General features: G+C 52.0%; 1 protein-coding gene across 1 annotated transcript; it reads right to left on the reverse strand.

The window, feature by feature from the left end:
- Positions 1 to 1696: 1696 nt before the first annotated feature.
- MLNR (motilin receptor) lies at positions 1697 to 6579 on the reverse strand. Its single transcript, XM_006746810.3, has 2 exons — positions 5703 to 6579; positions 1697 to 4984 (listed from the first exon to the last, which is right to left on the reverse strand). Exons 1-2 carry the CDS (start codon positions 6577 to 6579, stop codon positions 4596 to 4598), a joined length of 1266 nt encoding a protein of 421 aa, XP_006746873.1. The 3' UTR covers positions 1697 to 4595.
- Between the last annotated feature and the right edge of the window lie 8028 nt (positions 6580 to 14607).

Genomic DNA, 14607 nt, shown 5'->3' on the forward strand with positions numbered 1-14607 from the left:
GGCCTGAAAATCGGCATTTCAACAAGATCCCAAGTGATGCTGATACCACCGGTCTGTGGATTTTCTGTAGCACAATCTAAAGCAGAGCTGCTCTGAGGGTGGTCCCTAGACCACCAGAATCAGTATCGCCTGGGAACTTGAGAGAAATGCAAGTTCTCGGGCCCCACCCCAGACCCACTGAATCGGAAACTGGGGGTGGAGCCCAGTCCCCTGTGCCCGAACACACCTCTGGTGATTCTGACGCAGGCTGAAGTTTGAGAACCACTCTTGTAGAGAATCTGACCGGCCAATGGGAAGGGAGCTGATATTCGCTCTAAGGACAAAGTAATGAATTATCGTTCAAGTAAGACAGAAACAAAGATCAGGTTTTCTTCTATTTACGTTACAGTTACGAACAAGTATAACCATTATAATAAAATAATCTCTCTCTCTCTTTTTAAATCCCCATATCCTCACAAGTAGTAGAAATTCTTAGGGACATTTTCGAGACGAGCACACTCCCTGCAAAGACGGGAGAAAGGAAACGTCAAACCGTGGCCTTCCGGGCTGCCCGCGGGGAGGAGCTGCTACGGGCGCCGGAAGCTCAGGCGGCAGCGCCCGGCTCTGGGGCTTGCTGGCCGCTCTGAGGCCACGATGCTGCTGGGGCTCCTGGCCACCAGAGGTGCTACCCCTGGTAATGTCACTGCTCCGGTGTCACGCTCTGCCCCACAAGTGCGCTACGCCTGGGTGACAGTCAGTAACTGCTCCCAACTGGCCTCCCAGGCTCAGCCTCCTCCAGCAGTGCCCGGTCTGTTCTGCGGGCTCCAGCCCCTGGGGACATCAGTGCCCTCCGTCCCCCCCACCCCCCCGTCCCTCGGAGGCCCCTCCTCGACTCCCTTCAGCCCTTGCGCTGCTGTTTTGCATCTTCCCTTGTGTTGTCTGGTAGCTCAGATCACACATCGCAGCCATCTGTCCATCTCTGTCCCCTCCCTTGCGGCCGGTGTTCAACACATGTTGTCTCCCTGGGCAGGAGATGCCAAGGGGAATAAGACATGGTTTGTCTTCAAACCCTGGGAACCAGCCACCTGCCAGGGGACATGCTGGGTGCTGTGAGAGAGATTCACACAAAGCCTCGCGCCGCGGCCCGTGCACACTCGGCTCTCCTGGTCCGCCTGGCACTTTTTAGCCCTTATTTACACAGGCGTCCGTTATTCTTTAAAAAGTGTGGGTTGTTTCCCTAAGAAGGGGACAGGTAGAGTCTGTCTCTGTCACTTCCTTATAGCTTACGCAGAGCAGGGGACACGCTGAGCGCCAGGCCACCAAGCATGGACAGACGCTCCCGCGCTCCCAGGACAGGATGCTGACTTCGGAAGTCGGCTCAGAGCCGATCCCATCTACGTAATATTTAAGAATTCAGAATCTTCAGCAAGTTGGCTCACAGGGCGCCTGGGTGGTTCAGTCGGTTAGGCATCTGACTTCAGCTCAGGTCATGATCTCAGGGTCCTGGGATCGAGCCCCGCATCGGGCTCCCTGCTCAACAGGGAGCCTGCTTCTCCCTCTCCCTCTGCTGCTCCCCCTGCTCCTGCTCTCTCTGTCAAATAAATACGTTAAAAAAAAAAAGTTGGCTCACAATGAAAAACTGCCTTGCATCTATGTTTAAGAAAAGTCTTTTCAAAGCTCCCCTTAAAACACTCGACCTGCACAACCATGAACACTTATGTCCCCAACGCTTTCACATGCTGGTGAGCGTTATTGTTACAGGAGTAGAAATGGTCAGGAGGGGACGTGTTCAAACATTAAACATGTTGCCCTCTCATGTCCCATTGAGGGCTTGTGCAGGGGACTCTAGGTTCCCAGGAGGTGTTGTGCAATAGCTTCTTTGAACATTTCCTCAGAAGTGGAAATGTCACATATGGAAAAGGGAGGAATGTATGTCTCTGTGAGTAACACCACCGTGATATTCTGCACGCCCATCTGATGTAGGTGATTTTATTACCCTGTGAGCGAAATCTGGGTTAGTCTGGATGACACGATTACACATTTCAAACAAGATAGTGCCATTAGAAAGGAGATTGACTTGGATGCCATGACATGGACTTATCTTTCTAGCGTGTTCGGTCATACACTTAGCCTTCGCTTGGTAAATATTTGCCATGTGAATGAATGAAACACAAACCCTTCCCCAAGGCTGATGCCTCACCTAACAAAAGCATTTTGGTCTGCAGACAGCAGAGAGGGTTCAAGAGAACCTTGCAGGGACGCCAGCACGTGGAGGGTGTGGGGAGTGGCCCTGGGGAACAGCCTTGATGACACCACCCCTGGGAAGAGGGAGGGGGGCCCAGGACCGAAAACCACACTCTCCAATGATCCCTGACCAGCCATCCTGGGTCTTCTGAGGAATCCCCCTCTTGTTACAGAAGGACGCTTTCTGCTGGGGTAGAGAACAATTTTAGATCTGAGAACAATTTTTCAAATATTCTTGACCACGACCCACAGTAAGAACACATTTTATTTTGTGAACCAGGAAAGACACGGGCTAATAGTTGAAACAAGTTTTACAACATAACAGTTCCCCTTACCACACGTGAAGGCCTGGTTTCTCTATTCTGTTCTTGCCCCACTCCTTCCTGTTACAAAAAAAAAAAGTGACAGAGTCCACTGATTTCACAGTCCATTAATGAGTGAGGCCAGCACTTCAGAAACAACTGCACAGTGACCTGCAGGAGGGATGGGCTTCACACCCTCCGCCTCAGGCACCCAGTGGTGAAGGAAGGGGGATCCTCCCCACTCCCACACACCTGGGAACACACTTAGGTCACAGGGAAGTGGGATATAAATCCCTCTCTTCTGGAATCTCACCGAAAAAACTCAAAGGAGAGGTCTTTGCTTCTATAGCTCTATTACACTTAAGATATCAGTAAGGTTCTTAGCCATGACCTTCCATAGGGAACAGGCCTCATCTGACTGCCCCACAGACGAACCCCCACGAGCAGAGACACTGTGTGCGGCATCAGCTCCAGCACACCCCTACGAAGGGCCACCAAGCCGAGGAGTGGCCGGGGCACAAGGCTGGCACGTCCCCCCTGTGCGAACCCTGCTGGCTCCAACAGTGTTCCTCAGTCCCCCAGGTTTCAAAGAGTTCTTGAGGAGGGAGGATGGGGAGATTGTTCTGGGACAAAAGAAGTCAAGGAAAGCTGGGTGCGACAACTTGGGACCTCTGATGTGATACGTGCTGTGGTGACTCCACAGAGTCCTTTTTGCAAGTAATCACCAAATACCTGCCATGTACAGTCTGGGGACGGCCGCCCCAAGCAGCCACTATCTGCTTGTCCCTCCACTTGGCAGAGACACAATGCAGACGAAAGACTTCTCTGCTGTCCCAGTTGAGGGCAGGACCAGGGTGTCAGGACCCTTCACGGGGACCTAAAGGCATCACTGTATTTGGTTGGTCAGTGTAAAAGTGACAGACCTTTGTCAGCACGCTGAGTGGACTCTATGGATTCACCGTCTGTAGTTTACAACAGAGACTCTGTGCCCTGCCCGCCTGCAGGGGGCGCCATTCTTACAGACGGTGGAGTCAATGAGGCCCTTTGGGGGGCGGGCAGCAGCCCTCTGAAAACAGGTCTGTGTTTTAAACTGTAAAACACAAAACAGGGACAGAGTTGTTGGTCAGAAAGGCGGACACATTCTCTTTCAGCCCTGATTACATCCATTGACTCCTGTGTTTTGCAGTAAGAGCAGCGTCTCATGGCGGGAATGGGTAAGAATCTAAAGACTGGCGCTCAGACTCATACCCACCCTGGGACATCGAAGACTCGATTTCGTCACCAGTAAAACAGGAATGATGGTAATACGTATCCCACCAAGCGGAGGCAAATAAGGCACAATAACGATCTTTATAAATGTCATTAGCAGTCACTTTGCAGGGAAGCCAAGCCCTGCAGTTGCTCCCTGCCCTCAGGCTTCGGTGTCCGGGGCGCTGCCTTGAAGCCAGGGCACTGGGCAAACCTGGGGGGCAGTCTCGGGGACAAGTGGGTGGCAACACACTTGCTGATGCACAGCAGTTCCAAAAGACGGTATTGTCCCTCAACTCTATGATTTGTTCTCAGCCAGGAGTGAGGTGGGACCCCTGAACATTGGCCTTTACCCACAATTCCTTTCATTTGCTTCTAAAAAATTCTGCTACCTTATGTAGGCATTAAATAATTTCTTGAATAAAAGCTCTAATTATCCTGGGCTCCTTGTATATGCACCATTACATGTATATCCAGAACATGAAAATACAAATACACCCCTGATCTCAGAGGAGACAAGTCTCATGACAGCATCTCTCTGTATGACTTATTAACCAGAAAATGAGCAATCATATTTGCAAAGTCTAGGAGAATGAAAACTTAGAAAACCTCCCCAGAGCACATTTTGTGTTGTGGGATTTCCCGAGGCTGAAATCAACGTCCTTGAGGGGTATGCCGGGAGGTGGTTAAATTGCGTAGCTTGGTTTAAAAAAGGAAAAAAAAAATCATGCTGACAAAGTTGCCGATCAATCTGCAAAATGCTGACCACTCTTCCCAATTCTTCCTAATGGCATCAGTTGCCCACTTGCAGTCCTTCTTTCCCTATAGACCTGTTTTCCCTGAAGTCCCCACGTTGTGGGAGGAAGCCACTTGCTTGGCCATGCTGGTCGATGACGTCTGTACTTTGGTGCTCTGCTCTGTGTAGCCAGCAGTATCTCCTCCTGTGTCCCCCACCATGTCCCTGCTTCTGCAGAAACTTCTCTGTCTGGACTGCCTGGCCAGCAGCAGGTTCCAGGCCGCTGTTCTGTACTTCTTTGAAATGAAGTTGTAGAGGATCGGGTTGATGGACGCACTCAGATAGAAAAGTTGCAAAGCTACAATGTTAAAGTACTGAGAGAAGTTCATCATCCGAGAATCTTCTGTATTTATGTAAATGATCCTGCCCACGTGAAAAGGCAACCAGCAAACTACAAATGCCAGAACCACCACCACTGTAAAACAAGACACAGGCACCAGAGTTAGCTAAAGCATCCGAAAACAAATAAGCCCCCCTCCCCCCCGCCGCGAAACCATCCGAAATAATAAGTAACAGCAAACAAATTAAATAAACTTTTACCTAGCCGATTCCCACCCCAGGACAACTACCAGGCTGCAAACAGCATCGACATTTGCTTTAAAACTGCATATATGCGTTATCACGGCTGGACATAAACCAGAAGGAGAAATTTCTACTAACAAGATGTTCTGGCAGGCTTCCTTCCAGCACAATTTTTTGTTTTGATATGGGCATGGTTCACTTTAGCCTGCAGGATAACTTAACATTAAGTTTTTTTGTTTTTTTTTTTAATTTAGCTTAATGCACTCTACCCCATGTTCTCAAAGGTACTATGAGTAATTCACATCTATGGCATCTAACAGAGACAGGCGGTTGGTTTCCCCATCCTGGATCAGCCCGGCTCACGGATCCAGCGGCTTAGCGGACCCAGGCATCCCACCAAATACCACACTCCTCGGGGGCGCCCTGGGGTTACCCAGAACTATCAGAGGACTGGAGATGGTTTTCTCTGGAGACGGGCAGGACCGGCAGGTGGAGGCTGGAGCAAAATGACACAAGGAATTGTAGCTAGAAGAGGCGTTGGGAGACAAGGGGAAGGGGACGCTGCCTGGACCGCGGGCTGGCGTGTTTGGAACAGAGGGGGCGCCACTTACGCAGGACGCGGACCGTCTGCCGGTGGCCCTTCTCGCGCCCGGAGGCGGCCGGGCCTCGCAGCGGGCCCCGGCTCCTCCACAGCTCCCGCCCGATGAGCCCGTAGAGGACGCTGAGGCACAGAAAGGGCAGGAAGAAGTAGGCGGTGGTGACCCACAGCATGACGCGCAGCGCGCCCATCTGAGACGGGCTCGGCCGGCACTCGCGACTGAACAGCGCCGCGGCGGCCGCGGCGGCCGCGGCCTCCGCGGCCTCGGGCCCCGACGGCGGGGACGGCGACGGCGGCGGCCAGGTGCGGGGCGAGGGGGTGAACGGCGCGCTGCCGTTAAGGTCTGGAACCGCGTCGATGCCGGGGTCTTGCTCGACGCCCACCAGAAAGAAGAAGGGCCCCGCGGAGAGCAGCGCCACGGCCCAGAGCGCCGCGATGAGTGCGCGGACGCGGCGCCGGGTGACTAGGACGCGGGCGCGGAGCGGGCGGCAGATGGCGAGGTAGCGCTCGACGCTGAGCGCCGTCATGTGCAGCAGCGTGGCGTAGGTGCAGCCCTCGCCCACGTAGAGCGAGAGGCGGCAGAGCAGCTGCCCGAACACCCAGGGCCGCGAGCGCCAGAGGCGGTACAGGTCGAAGGGGAGCCCGAGCAGGATGAGCAGGTCGGACACGGCCATGCTGCCCAGGTACAGGTTGGTGGTGGTCCGCATGTCCTGGTAGCACCCGATCAGCAGCACCGTCACCACGTTGCCGCTCACCCCGACGGCGAACAGACCGAGGCACACGGCGGTCACCGGCACCAGCGCCCCCAGGGGGAAGGGCGAGCAGAGACGCTCGTCACAGGGCAGCGGGGCGCCCTCCGCGCCGTCGCTGCGGTTCCAGGGGCTGCCCATGGACGCACCGCGCCGGGCGGACGCGAGGACACACGCTCGGCGCCCGTCCGCGCCGCCGCACCCCCGGCTGGCCCGGGGGGCCGAGCGCAGGGCCCGGGGGGCCGAGCGCAGGGCCCGGCTGGCGACGCGCTTCCTCGGGCAGCCCGCGCGCAGCGGCTCACCGGCCCCCGTCCGCACCGCCCGAGCTCTGCGGCGCCGCGCGCGAGGACGCGAGTCTGCAGGGTCCGCTTTGAGGCCCTCCCACGCGGGCGGCGCGCAGTCTCCGCCCCCGGCCTCCGCCCGCCACAGGCCCGCCCCACGCCCGCGCCACTCCCGCGACCTCTCCTCGGCCCGTCGCGTGCCAGGGAGCTTCCCTCCCCGCTAACTGGAACACGGGAGGCGGCCGCGGCGCACGAGTCCTGCCCCGTCCAGGGCAGCGGTTGCCGAACCCCGGTGAGGTGGGTTGCTGACCCCAGCGGAGCGCGGGCGCTCCGGCCGCTCGAGCACAGAGGGGGACCTTCTCAGGGACCTCGGCTGGTGGCTGTGTCCAGGCGCTTAGGAAAGCCTGCCTCCGTACAAACAGGAGAGGAGTTTAGACCCCGGGTTCTAGTTATGACTCTACAACCAAGTGATCTTAGACCAGTCCCAGCCTCGCCCAGCCCAGGTCTCCTCTTCTGTAAGTTTTCAAGTAGGAGTGGAGGGACTTGAGCAGATAATTTCAGCCATCCCTTAAAACCCTGAAATCGGTGGGCATGACCATGTCTACTGGTTTTAAAGAACAAGGGTGAAGTATGCACGTGTGTATTTGCGGGCTTACGTGTGTTGCATTGTTCCTATGTACAAAATATTTTATGAACAAAAAAGCAGAGTATTTGCCAACGCTAGGAAGAACTAAAATTCTGGGGAAAAGACTAAAACTGATTTATGAGCCAGTTCATTGCGGTCTTAATGACAATAGATGACCCTTACTGAGTGCTTAGGGCCTGTTTGGCCCTTTGCTTTCCATTTAATACTCATGTCCTTGGGAGCTCATTTTACCCCTGAGCAAAGTGGGACTCGCTTGTGATTTTGTCTCCTGATAAAATGCACACCACACACACAGGAGTCTTGCAATGCCTCGGTCTCCCTGTGGATGAGCTGGTCCTCCGGGGCATCTCAGGCATCGACTCCTGCCGGCGTCCATCACACAGTATCATTGCCAGGACCTGCCAGCCCTCCTGCATCTCAGCCTCAGTCATCCCCTTTCTGACCTCGACCCCTGGCTTTCTAGCTCACTTTCTCTAATGCCTCAACTCCTGCAATCCTCCACCCACCCTGGGACCTCCACTTTTTCTCTCTCCCTCCCTCTACCCCCAAACAAAGAAAATGCAATTTCGTCATCTATTGTTGATCTGATTTTCCCTTGAGCGTTCACTGGCTGGGGAGCAAGAGAAAATTAGCCTGAATAAAGCCTAGTCCAGTTGGAAGAATGGAACCATGCCTCTGTGTGGTGTTCCGTTCTGGATAGCATGCTTATCCCACAACCTCCTCTTCCTTCCCCGCTTTTCCCTAGGGGAGCCCAGGTGTTTGGGAGGAGAGGTCAGGGAGCTTGAAGGTCCTTATGAAATAAAACGGAGGGGGTCACCTCGCTTCGTGTGGGATCTTGGGGGCCCAGGGTTGGCATTTGCCACATTCCAGTTCGGTGCCCCCTTCTTGCCTGGCCACCAGGTGCTCTGCTAACCCCAGAGGAGAGGTCTGTGGTTAGTGAATTTGTGGTCCCTTTTTTTGACTCAAGGGATGCTCGCTGGAGTACCTGACACCTTCCCCTTGGCTCTCACGGCTGCAGTCCCTGAGGTTCTTCCCTTTTCTCCATTCTGCCCCAGAGCTTGGTCTACCCAACGTCTGCTGAAGGCTCCTTGCTCCTTTCCCCACCCACCATGGCGGCCCGCGCCATGCAGGCTCACAAGGGTTACTACACCGTCTCCTACTATTCTGTATACTTGTCCTCCATTCACACACTCCTCTTCTTTGTTGTATTCTCTCTACACTGCTTGTTACCAACTGCTCTACTATTTAATCTACTTAACTCTTTGTTTGTTATCTGCCCTGCCCCTTCCCCTACCGACATCCTGTGGTCCAGAAGGCTGGGCTGTGATCTGTTGTGTGCTGTGCTCTTTCCCTAGTGTCTGGATCAGTACCTGGTACAAAGTGAGAATTTAATAAATATTTGTTAACTCAGGGAACGGATAAGCTTCTGCAGAACCAGGTACCATTATTTTCTTTACAATTCCCAGTGACTGAGAACAGTACTTTGATTATAGTGGGTGTTCAGCAAGTGTTTGTTGATATTCAGGTTCCAGATAGGATACTGATATGGAGAGATGGGTTCGCCCCAGGCTTTTTCTACATCATGATGCTGCAACTCAAGCAGGACTTGGTCTGTCAGGCAGATCTGAATCCTTATTATAATGGCTTGGCGGTCCGTGTTTTAGGAAGAAATGGGATGAGCTATCTGGAGAATGACTAAATCTGCTTTCTACTTTGTATTTCTAAGGTTATCCACCAGCTTACTGACTTCATACTTCATCTGATGGGAGGAAGAGGATGTCGTCAGGGGTGTGGACACCTCTCCCCTCTCCCTTATGGGTGTGTCTGCGCCTGGTACTTGTGTGGGGTGAGAGCGAGGCCAGGTCTGGCCCTGCTATGGCTCTATGTCCCTGGAAGCAAGAGATTGGTATCATCCCTTGGCTGGAGGCCTCATAGGTTGGCTTTTTGGCGGGCTGGGATGTCCTGACTAAAAATAAAGCTAACGCTGGTAGTGTGCAAGGTGCTGTTCCAAGTATTTGCATATTTTAACTCATTTACTCTTCAATAACTGCATTATGAGGTGGGTCTTTTCAGTACACCCGTTTGGGTGTATTTTATTTTATTTTAAAGATTTTATTTATTTATTTGAGAGAGAGAGAATGAGAGAGAGCATGAGAGGGAAGAGGGTCAGAGGGAGAAGCAGACTCCCCGCTGAGCTGGGAGCCCGATGTGGGACTGGATCCCGCGACTCCAGGATCATGACCTGAGCCGAAGGCAGTCGCTTAACCGACTGAGGCCACCCAGGCGCCCCATTTTATTTTATTTTTAAAAGATTTTATCTTTAGGTAATCTCTACACCCAACGTGGTGTACTTACAGCCCCGCGATCAAGAGTCTCATGCTCCACCAACTGAGCCCGCCATGTGCCCCTCAGTATGTCCCTTTTCCAGGGGAGGAAAACAAAGCACAGAGAAGCTATCTCTGTAAGCGGAGTTACTGTTTCTCACGTCCGGGGGCCACGACCACTGTGCCCTATACACACCACAGCAATACCAGCCTTGGGAGTGGTTGGCATGTTCTGGATTCTGTTAGGAAAGTGTCTTTTAGCTCATATTCCAGATATGAGCTGGACAAATGGAAGGATACTGAAAGTTTTTTTTTTTTTTTTAAAGATTTTATTTATTTATTTGAGACAGAGAGAATGAGATAGAGAGAGCATGAGAGGGAGGAGGGTCAGAGGGAGAAGCAGACTCCCCACCGAGCAGGGAGCCCGATGTGGGACTCAATCCCGGGACTCCAGGATCATGACCTGAGCCGAAAGCAGTCGCTTAACCAACTGAGCCACCCAGGCGCCCAGGATACTGAAAGTTTTAAGGAGCATTAGGATACATCCATAACTTGCAATTTACCTGTTGACATTTGTAGAAACTCCACAGGTTTAATACTCGCTTCTCCACAGAAGAGCAGGATGGGAGGCAGAGGTTGAAAGCTGAATGCACACAGCAATTGACCCATGTTTCATAACGTTTTGCGTCAACATTATATAGTTGGGAAATTTCCCATGACGTTCCAGCTTTTCAGTTTGTCTTGCAAAATGGTAAGATCTGGCAGCTCTGGGCCCACATTCCCCAAAGGTGGTGGCAATCCAGGCTGAGCAGGGGCTGCTGTGTTTAGACAGACACCCACTCAGTGGGCACTCCACAGCCTTCATCCCTCACATGGTGGCTCTGTGGGCCCCACACCCAGCGCCTTCTTCACTTAAAGACCTGCTGGCTCCTATAGACCCCAGGTGCCAGGAAATGGCACCTTATTTAATAAAATACAGAGATGGCAGAGCTCCGCCCTGGAAGGGGTACGAACCCCTGGCAGAAAAGGCTGAGGGCTGGCTCTGGCTGGCCCTCATCTCCAGAACCTGACCACTACCTTGACCCCGGGCCTCAGGCTTTCCCAGATTTCTCTCTGCACAGCAGGGACATGGCAGGGCACATTCAGGCAAGACCCTGTGGGCTGCAGAGATTCCGGATATGCTGTGATTGTTGCCGAAGCAATTTTCTCTTGGTCCTAGTTTCTCCTAAGAGAGACAGGCTCCCCCTGGCAATGATTATCAAGGGTGTTGGTGGAGAGAGAGCAAGTTCCTGGGAAGGGTGGCCGGGAAAAGGGTGTAGGACCTGGGGAAATCCCTCCTGGAGATTCTGGTACCCCTTTCCCAGCCCCAGTGGATAGTCCCTGGTCAAGAATGACCGTCCCGGCTCCCATGGTCACCCTGGGCCCAGTTGGGCTCCCCCGGCCATGCTTTCTCTGCTGTGCTGTGGTCGCTGGCGTCTTCTGCACCATCAGCCACAGGAGCGCACTTAGAGAGCTAAGCCCCCCTGCTTGAAGTGTTGTACCACCCTCGAAGCTAAGGAGATGCTGAGACATAAGCCACACTTCTCTGGGCTCCTGTAATAGCAAAAATCTCAGCATGTTCATGACGATGAAAATAAAAAGGGAAAACTATGAATGTTGTTTATGATGCAGCTGGTCTGAATTGCAACATCTGGGAAGACCTGCAAATGCTACCTTAGAGTACTCTGCTCCTGCCTTCCCTTCTTCCAAGTTTTTCAGCACACTGTCTGTCCAGTCAGAATGCCCCACAATGGCCATGTCCATACAGTGAGGAAGACGTGTCTAAAGTAATAAGGAAAAATTTCTGGGCACCCTCACCCCTATATTCATCTTCTAAGGGGACAGAGTTGTTGTTGGCTGTTTCTACCTCTTAAGGGGGCTGGCTAGGTATAACTTTCTGTCTTAGGTATTAGGCATGAATGTTCTTAACTCTTTCTGTGGAGTGGAATGGAGGGAGGTAGAAGGACTCTGTCTTTGGGGAATCCCTCCATCTTTTGTGCGGGGGTCAGTGTGGAGGCTTTCTTCAGGGAACCCTGCACAGAGTGATGAAGAGTGTGGGGCAGAGCCCACCACTTAGTATGTGGACTTGGGCAAGTGACTTGATGTCTCTGAGCCTGCGACTCTCATCTGTGTATAGGGACCACCTCACTGGGTTGTTCCCGTGAGTCAACATCAATCAAGTCCTTAGCTGGGTGCCTGGCATGCAGTGAGCCCTCTCTGTTAGTTCTTCTTAATCATGATAATAACATAAAAAAGAGGCTATCTTTGGGTCCAAACGAGCCCCCTATCTACTTCTTTCTTTGGTCAACTCTTATGCCTTCTGGCCCCCATACCTGTGCCCCTGCTCTTAGCTCTCTTTCCATTGCTTTCTGTCGAAAGCCCAATCCACTTGCCTTTCAAGAGCACTCAGAATGGTAGTTTCTAGGTCAAGTTTCCCAAGGCCCTCAGTGTGATGCGAGTGTTGTCTCTGATGCCCTCAGGGCTCTCGTTAGCTCCCTGGTACCCCTGACAGATCGGGTTGAGGCATGGGTGAGCTGACTCTTGCCTCTCATCTTCACCTCCCTGGAGAACTGTCCCCTCCCCCCCCACCCCCGTTCCAGCCTCTTGCGTCTGTGCAGGTGGCTGGGGCTGGGCCCGTTGCAAACAAGCCAGGTGTGCAGGTGCAGCGCGTGGGCAGCGCAGGGCAGGGGCTGCTGCCTGAGCCAACAGCCTCCAAAGACCAGTGCCCCCTAACACCTCACACATTTGTTTCTTGTTCCCCTAGAGCCTGCCTCGAGTGTGGGGGACACTCCTAGGGGGCTTATCTCCATTTGGTGGCTCACTGTTCTAGGCATATGACATCTCCATAAGAGCAGGTGCCCCCTTCATCTCTAAGGCAGGGGAAGAGAGAAAATTAAATGCTCCTGCCTGGAAGTGACTGTACCAGCTTCAAGCTGCAAGTCTCTGGGCTCCAAAGCCCCCCTACTGGGATTCTGCACATACTCATCTCCTTGGCCCCCCCACTCCCTATTGGGCTTGTCAGCAGGAGTGCTGGAGGGCAGGGCAGCAAAGAAGACACTTGCGCCTTCCTGTTCGTGCCCCTTTCACCGCCATCCCGCGAGGGCCCCGTGCCCTCCCAGCAGCACTGGCTTCAGCCTCCAGCTCCTCTGGGCACAAACAGAAGCCCCACCAGCAGCAGGCAGGCAGCCTCCCCTCCTCAGAGGTCTGGTTCCCAGTTCCCGGGGCTCCTCCTCGAACCTCCTAGGTTCTGATACCTGCAGCATCTTCCTTTGGCTTCCAGCCCAAAGAGTGGCAGCTTTTCCCAGGTATTTATTACGTCTGTGTCACCTGTTTGCTTTCACGGCCTTCTAACACTTGTTATCCCAAGGTCCAATGTTAAATGAGCCTTATTAAGTATCTAGTGTGGCATCTGTTTTCCTGGCTGAACCCTAATGAATAGAGGGATGAATGTCTTTTCTGCTTACCTTTCATTAGCCAGAAGTCATCTGGCCTCTTCCAACCTCAGGTAGGTGGGGAGTGCCCTGAAGGAGAACCAGTATTTGGCCAGGAACCTTGTATTTTGGAATTCAAACCATGTGTTCCAGTAACTAGTGCCGGATAGCAGAATTTCTGACCACTCGGTGGCTTAAGACAACCCTTTGATTGTGCTAATTCTGTGGGTTAGGAATACAGGAATGGCTTGTCTTTGCTTCCTGTTATCTGGGACCTCAGCTGCAAAGATCCAAAAGCTGGGAGTGGCTCGACAGCTAGGGGCCAGCCCCTGGAGTCTCATTCACTCACCTGTCTGGTGCCTGGACCCAGGAGACTCGAAGAGTGGGATGCCTGACTGGAGTGCTTGCATTATTCTGCACTTTGCTTTTTAACTTCATAACATGCCTTGGTGTTCTTTCCAGATCAGTAAACAGAAGGCTGCTGTATTCTTTTTGCTATAGCTGCATAGCATTCCATTACGTTGAGTGTACAATTTATTTAATCATTTTCCCATCGTTGCTCATTTAGGTATTTCCCCAGTCTTTTGCTGTTACAAACAGGTCTGCAATGAATAGTGTCCAGTGTGTCACAAGTGGGTGATTAAATGGGTAGGTTAAATATTTGTCGGTGGACCTGCCTGATCAAAGAGTATGTGCAATGTGTAATATCCCTTCGTAGGAATTGTACAGCTTAAACTCCACCAGCAATGTCTTGTTTTTCTACTGTATTACTGACATAGTGTGTAACCAAAATTTTGCAGTTTTGCCAATGATAGTGACAAATGGTTTTTTGTGTTTTACTTTGCATTTCTCTTGTTATGAGTAAGATTGAGCATCTTGTCATATGTTTGAGTTCTTTGTATTTCCTTTTCTGTGAACTGCTTGAATCCTTTGCCTGCTTTTATATTGGGTTATTGGTTATTTCATCTTCACATATTTAAGAATTTATTATGTTTTTCTATATTAGAGAGATTAGATAGATTAGCCCTTTCTGGAATATGAATGGCAACTATTTTTTCCCCAGGTTTGCTATTTCCTTGAACTTTTTTTTTTTAATTGCTATGCAGAAGTTTTTATTTATATGACATTGAAATGATCAATCTTTCCTTTTGTGGATTCTGTATCTTGAGGCATGATTTGAAAGGCCACTTCCATGCCAGGATTATATAGGAATTCTTTCACATCTTTTATTTCGTTTGTTTCCATTTAAATGTTTGATTCATTTGGAATTCATTCTGGTGTAAAGTGTGGGTGATATGGATCCAACTTTTTTTTTTTTTTTAAAGATTTTATTTATTTATTTGACAGAGAGAGACACAGCGACAGAGGGAACACAAGCAGGGGGAGTGGGGGAGGGAGAAGCAGGCTCTCCGCTGAGCGGGGAGCCCGATGCGGGCCTCGATCCCAGG

The sequence above is a fragment of the Leptonychotes weddellii genome, chromosome 3 (assembly GCF_054177405.1).
Source record: "Leptonychotes weddellii isolate Sample4059 chromosome 3, ASM5417740v2, whole genome shotgun sequence".
In the NCBI taxonomy this organism is placed as follows: Eukaryota; Metazoa; Chordata; class Mammalia; order Carnivora; family Phocidae; genus Leptonychotes; species Leptonychotes weddellii.

Excerpts from the sequence above, each read along its gene's own strand:
- MLNR (XM_006746810.3), bottom strand. The coding sequence starts at position 6,579 with ATGGGCAGCCCCTGGAACCGCAGCGACGGCGCGGAGGGCGCCCCGCTG. Across the intron at positions 4,985-5,702 it reads GCAGACGGTCCGCGTCCTGC|TGGTGGTGGTTCTGGCATTT; the intron begins GTAAGTGGCGCC and ends CTTGTTTTACAG.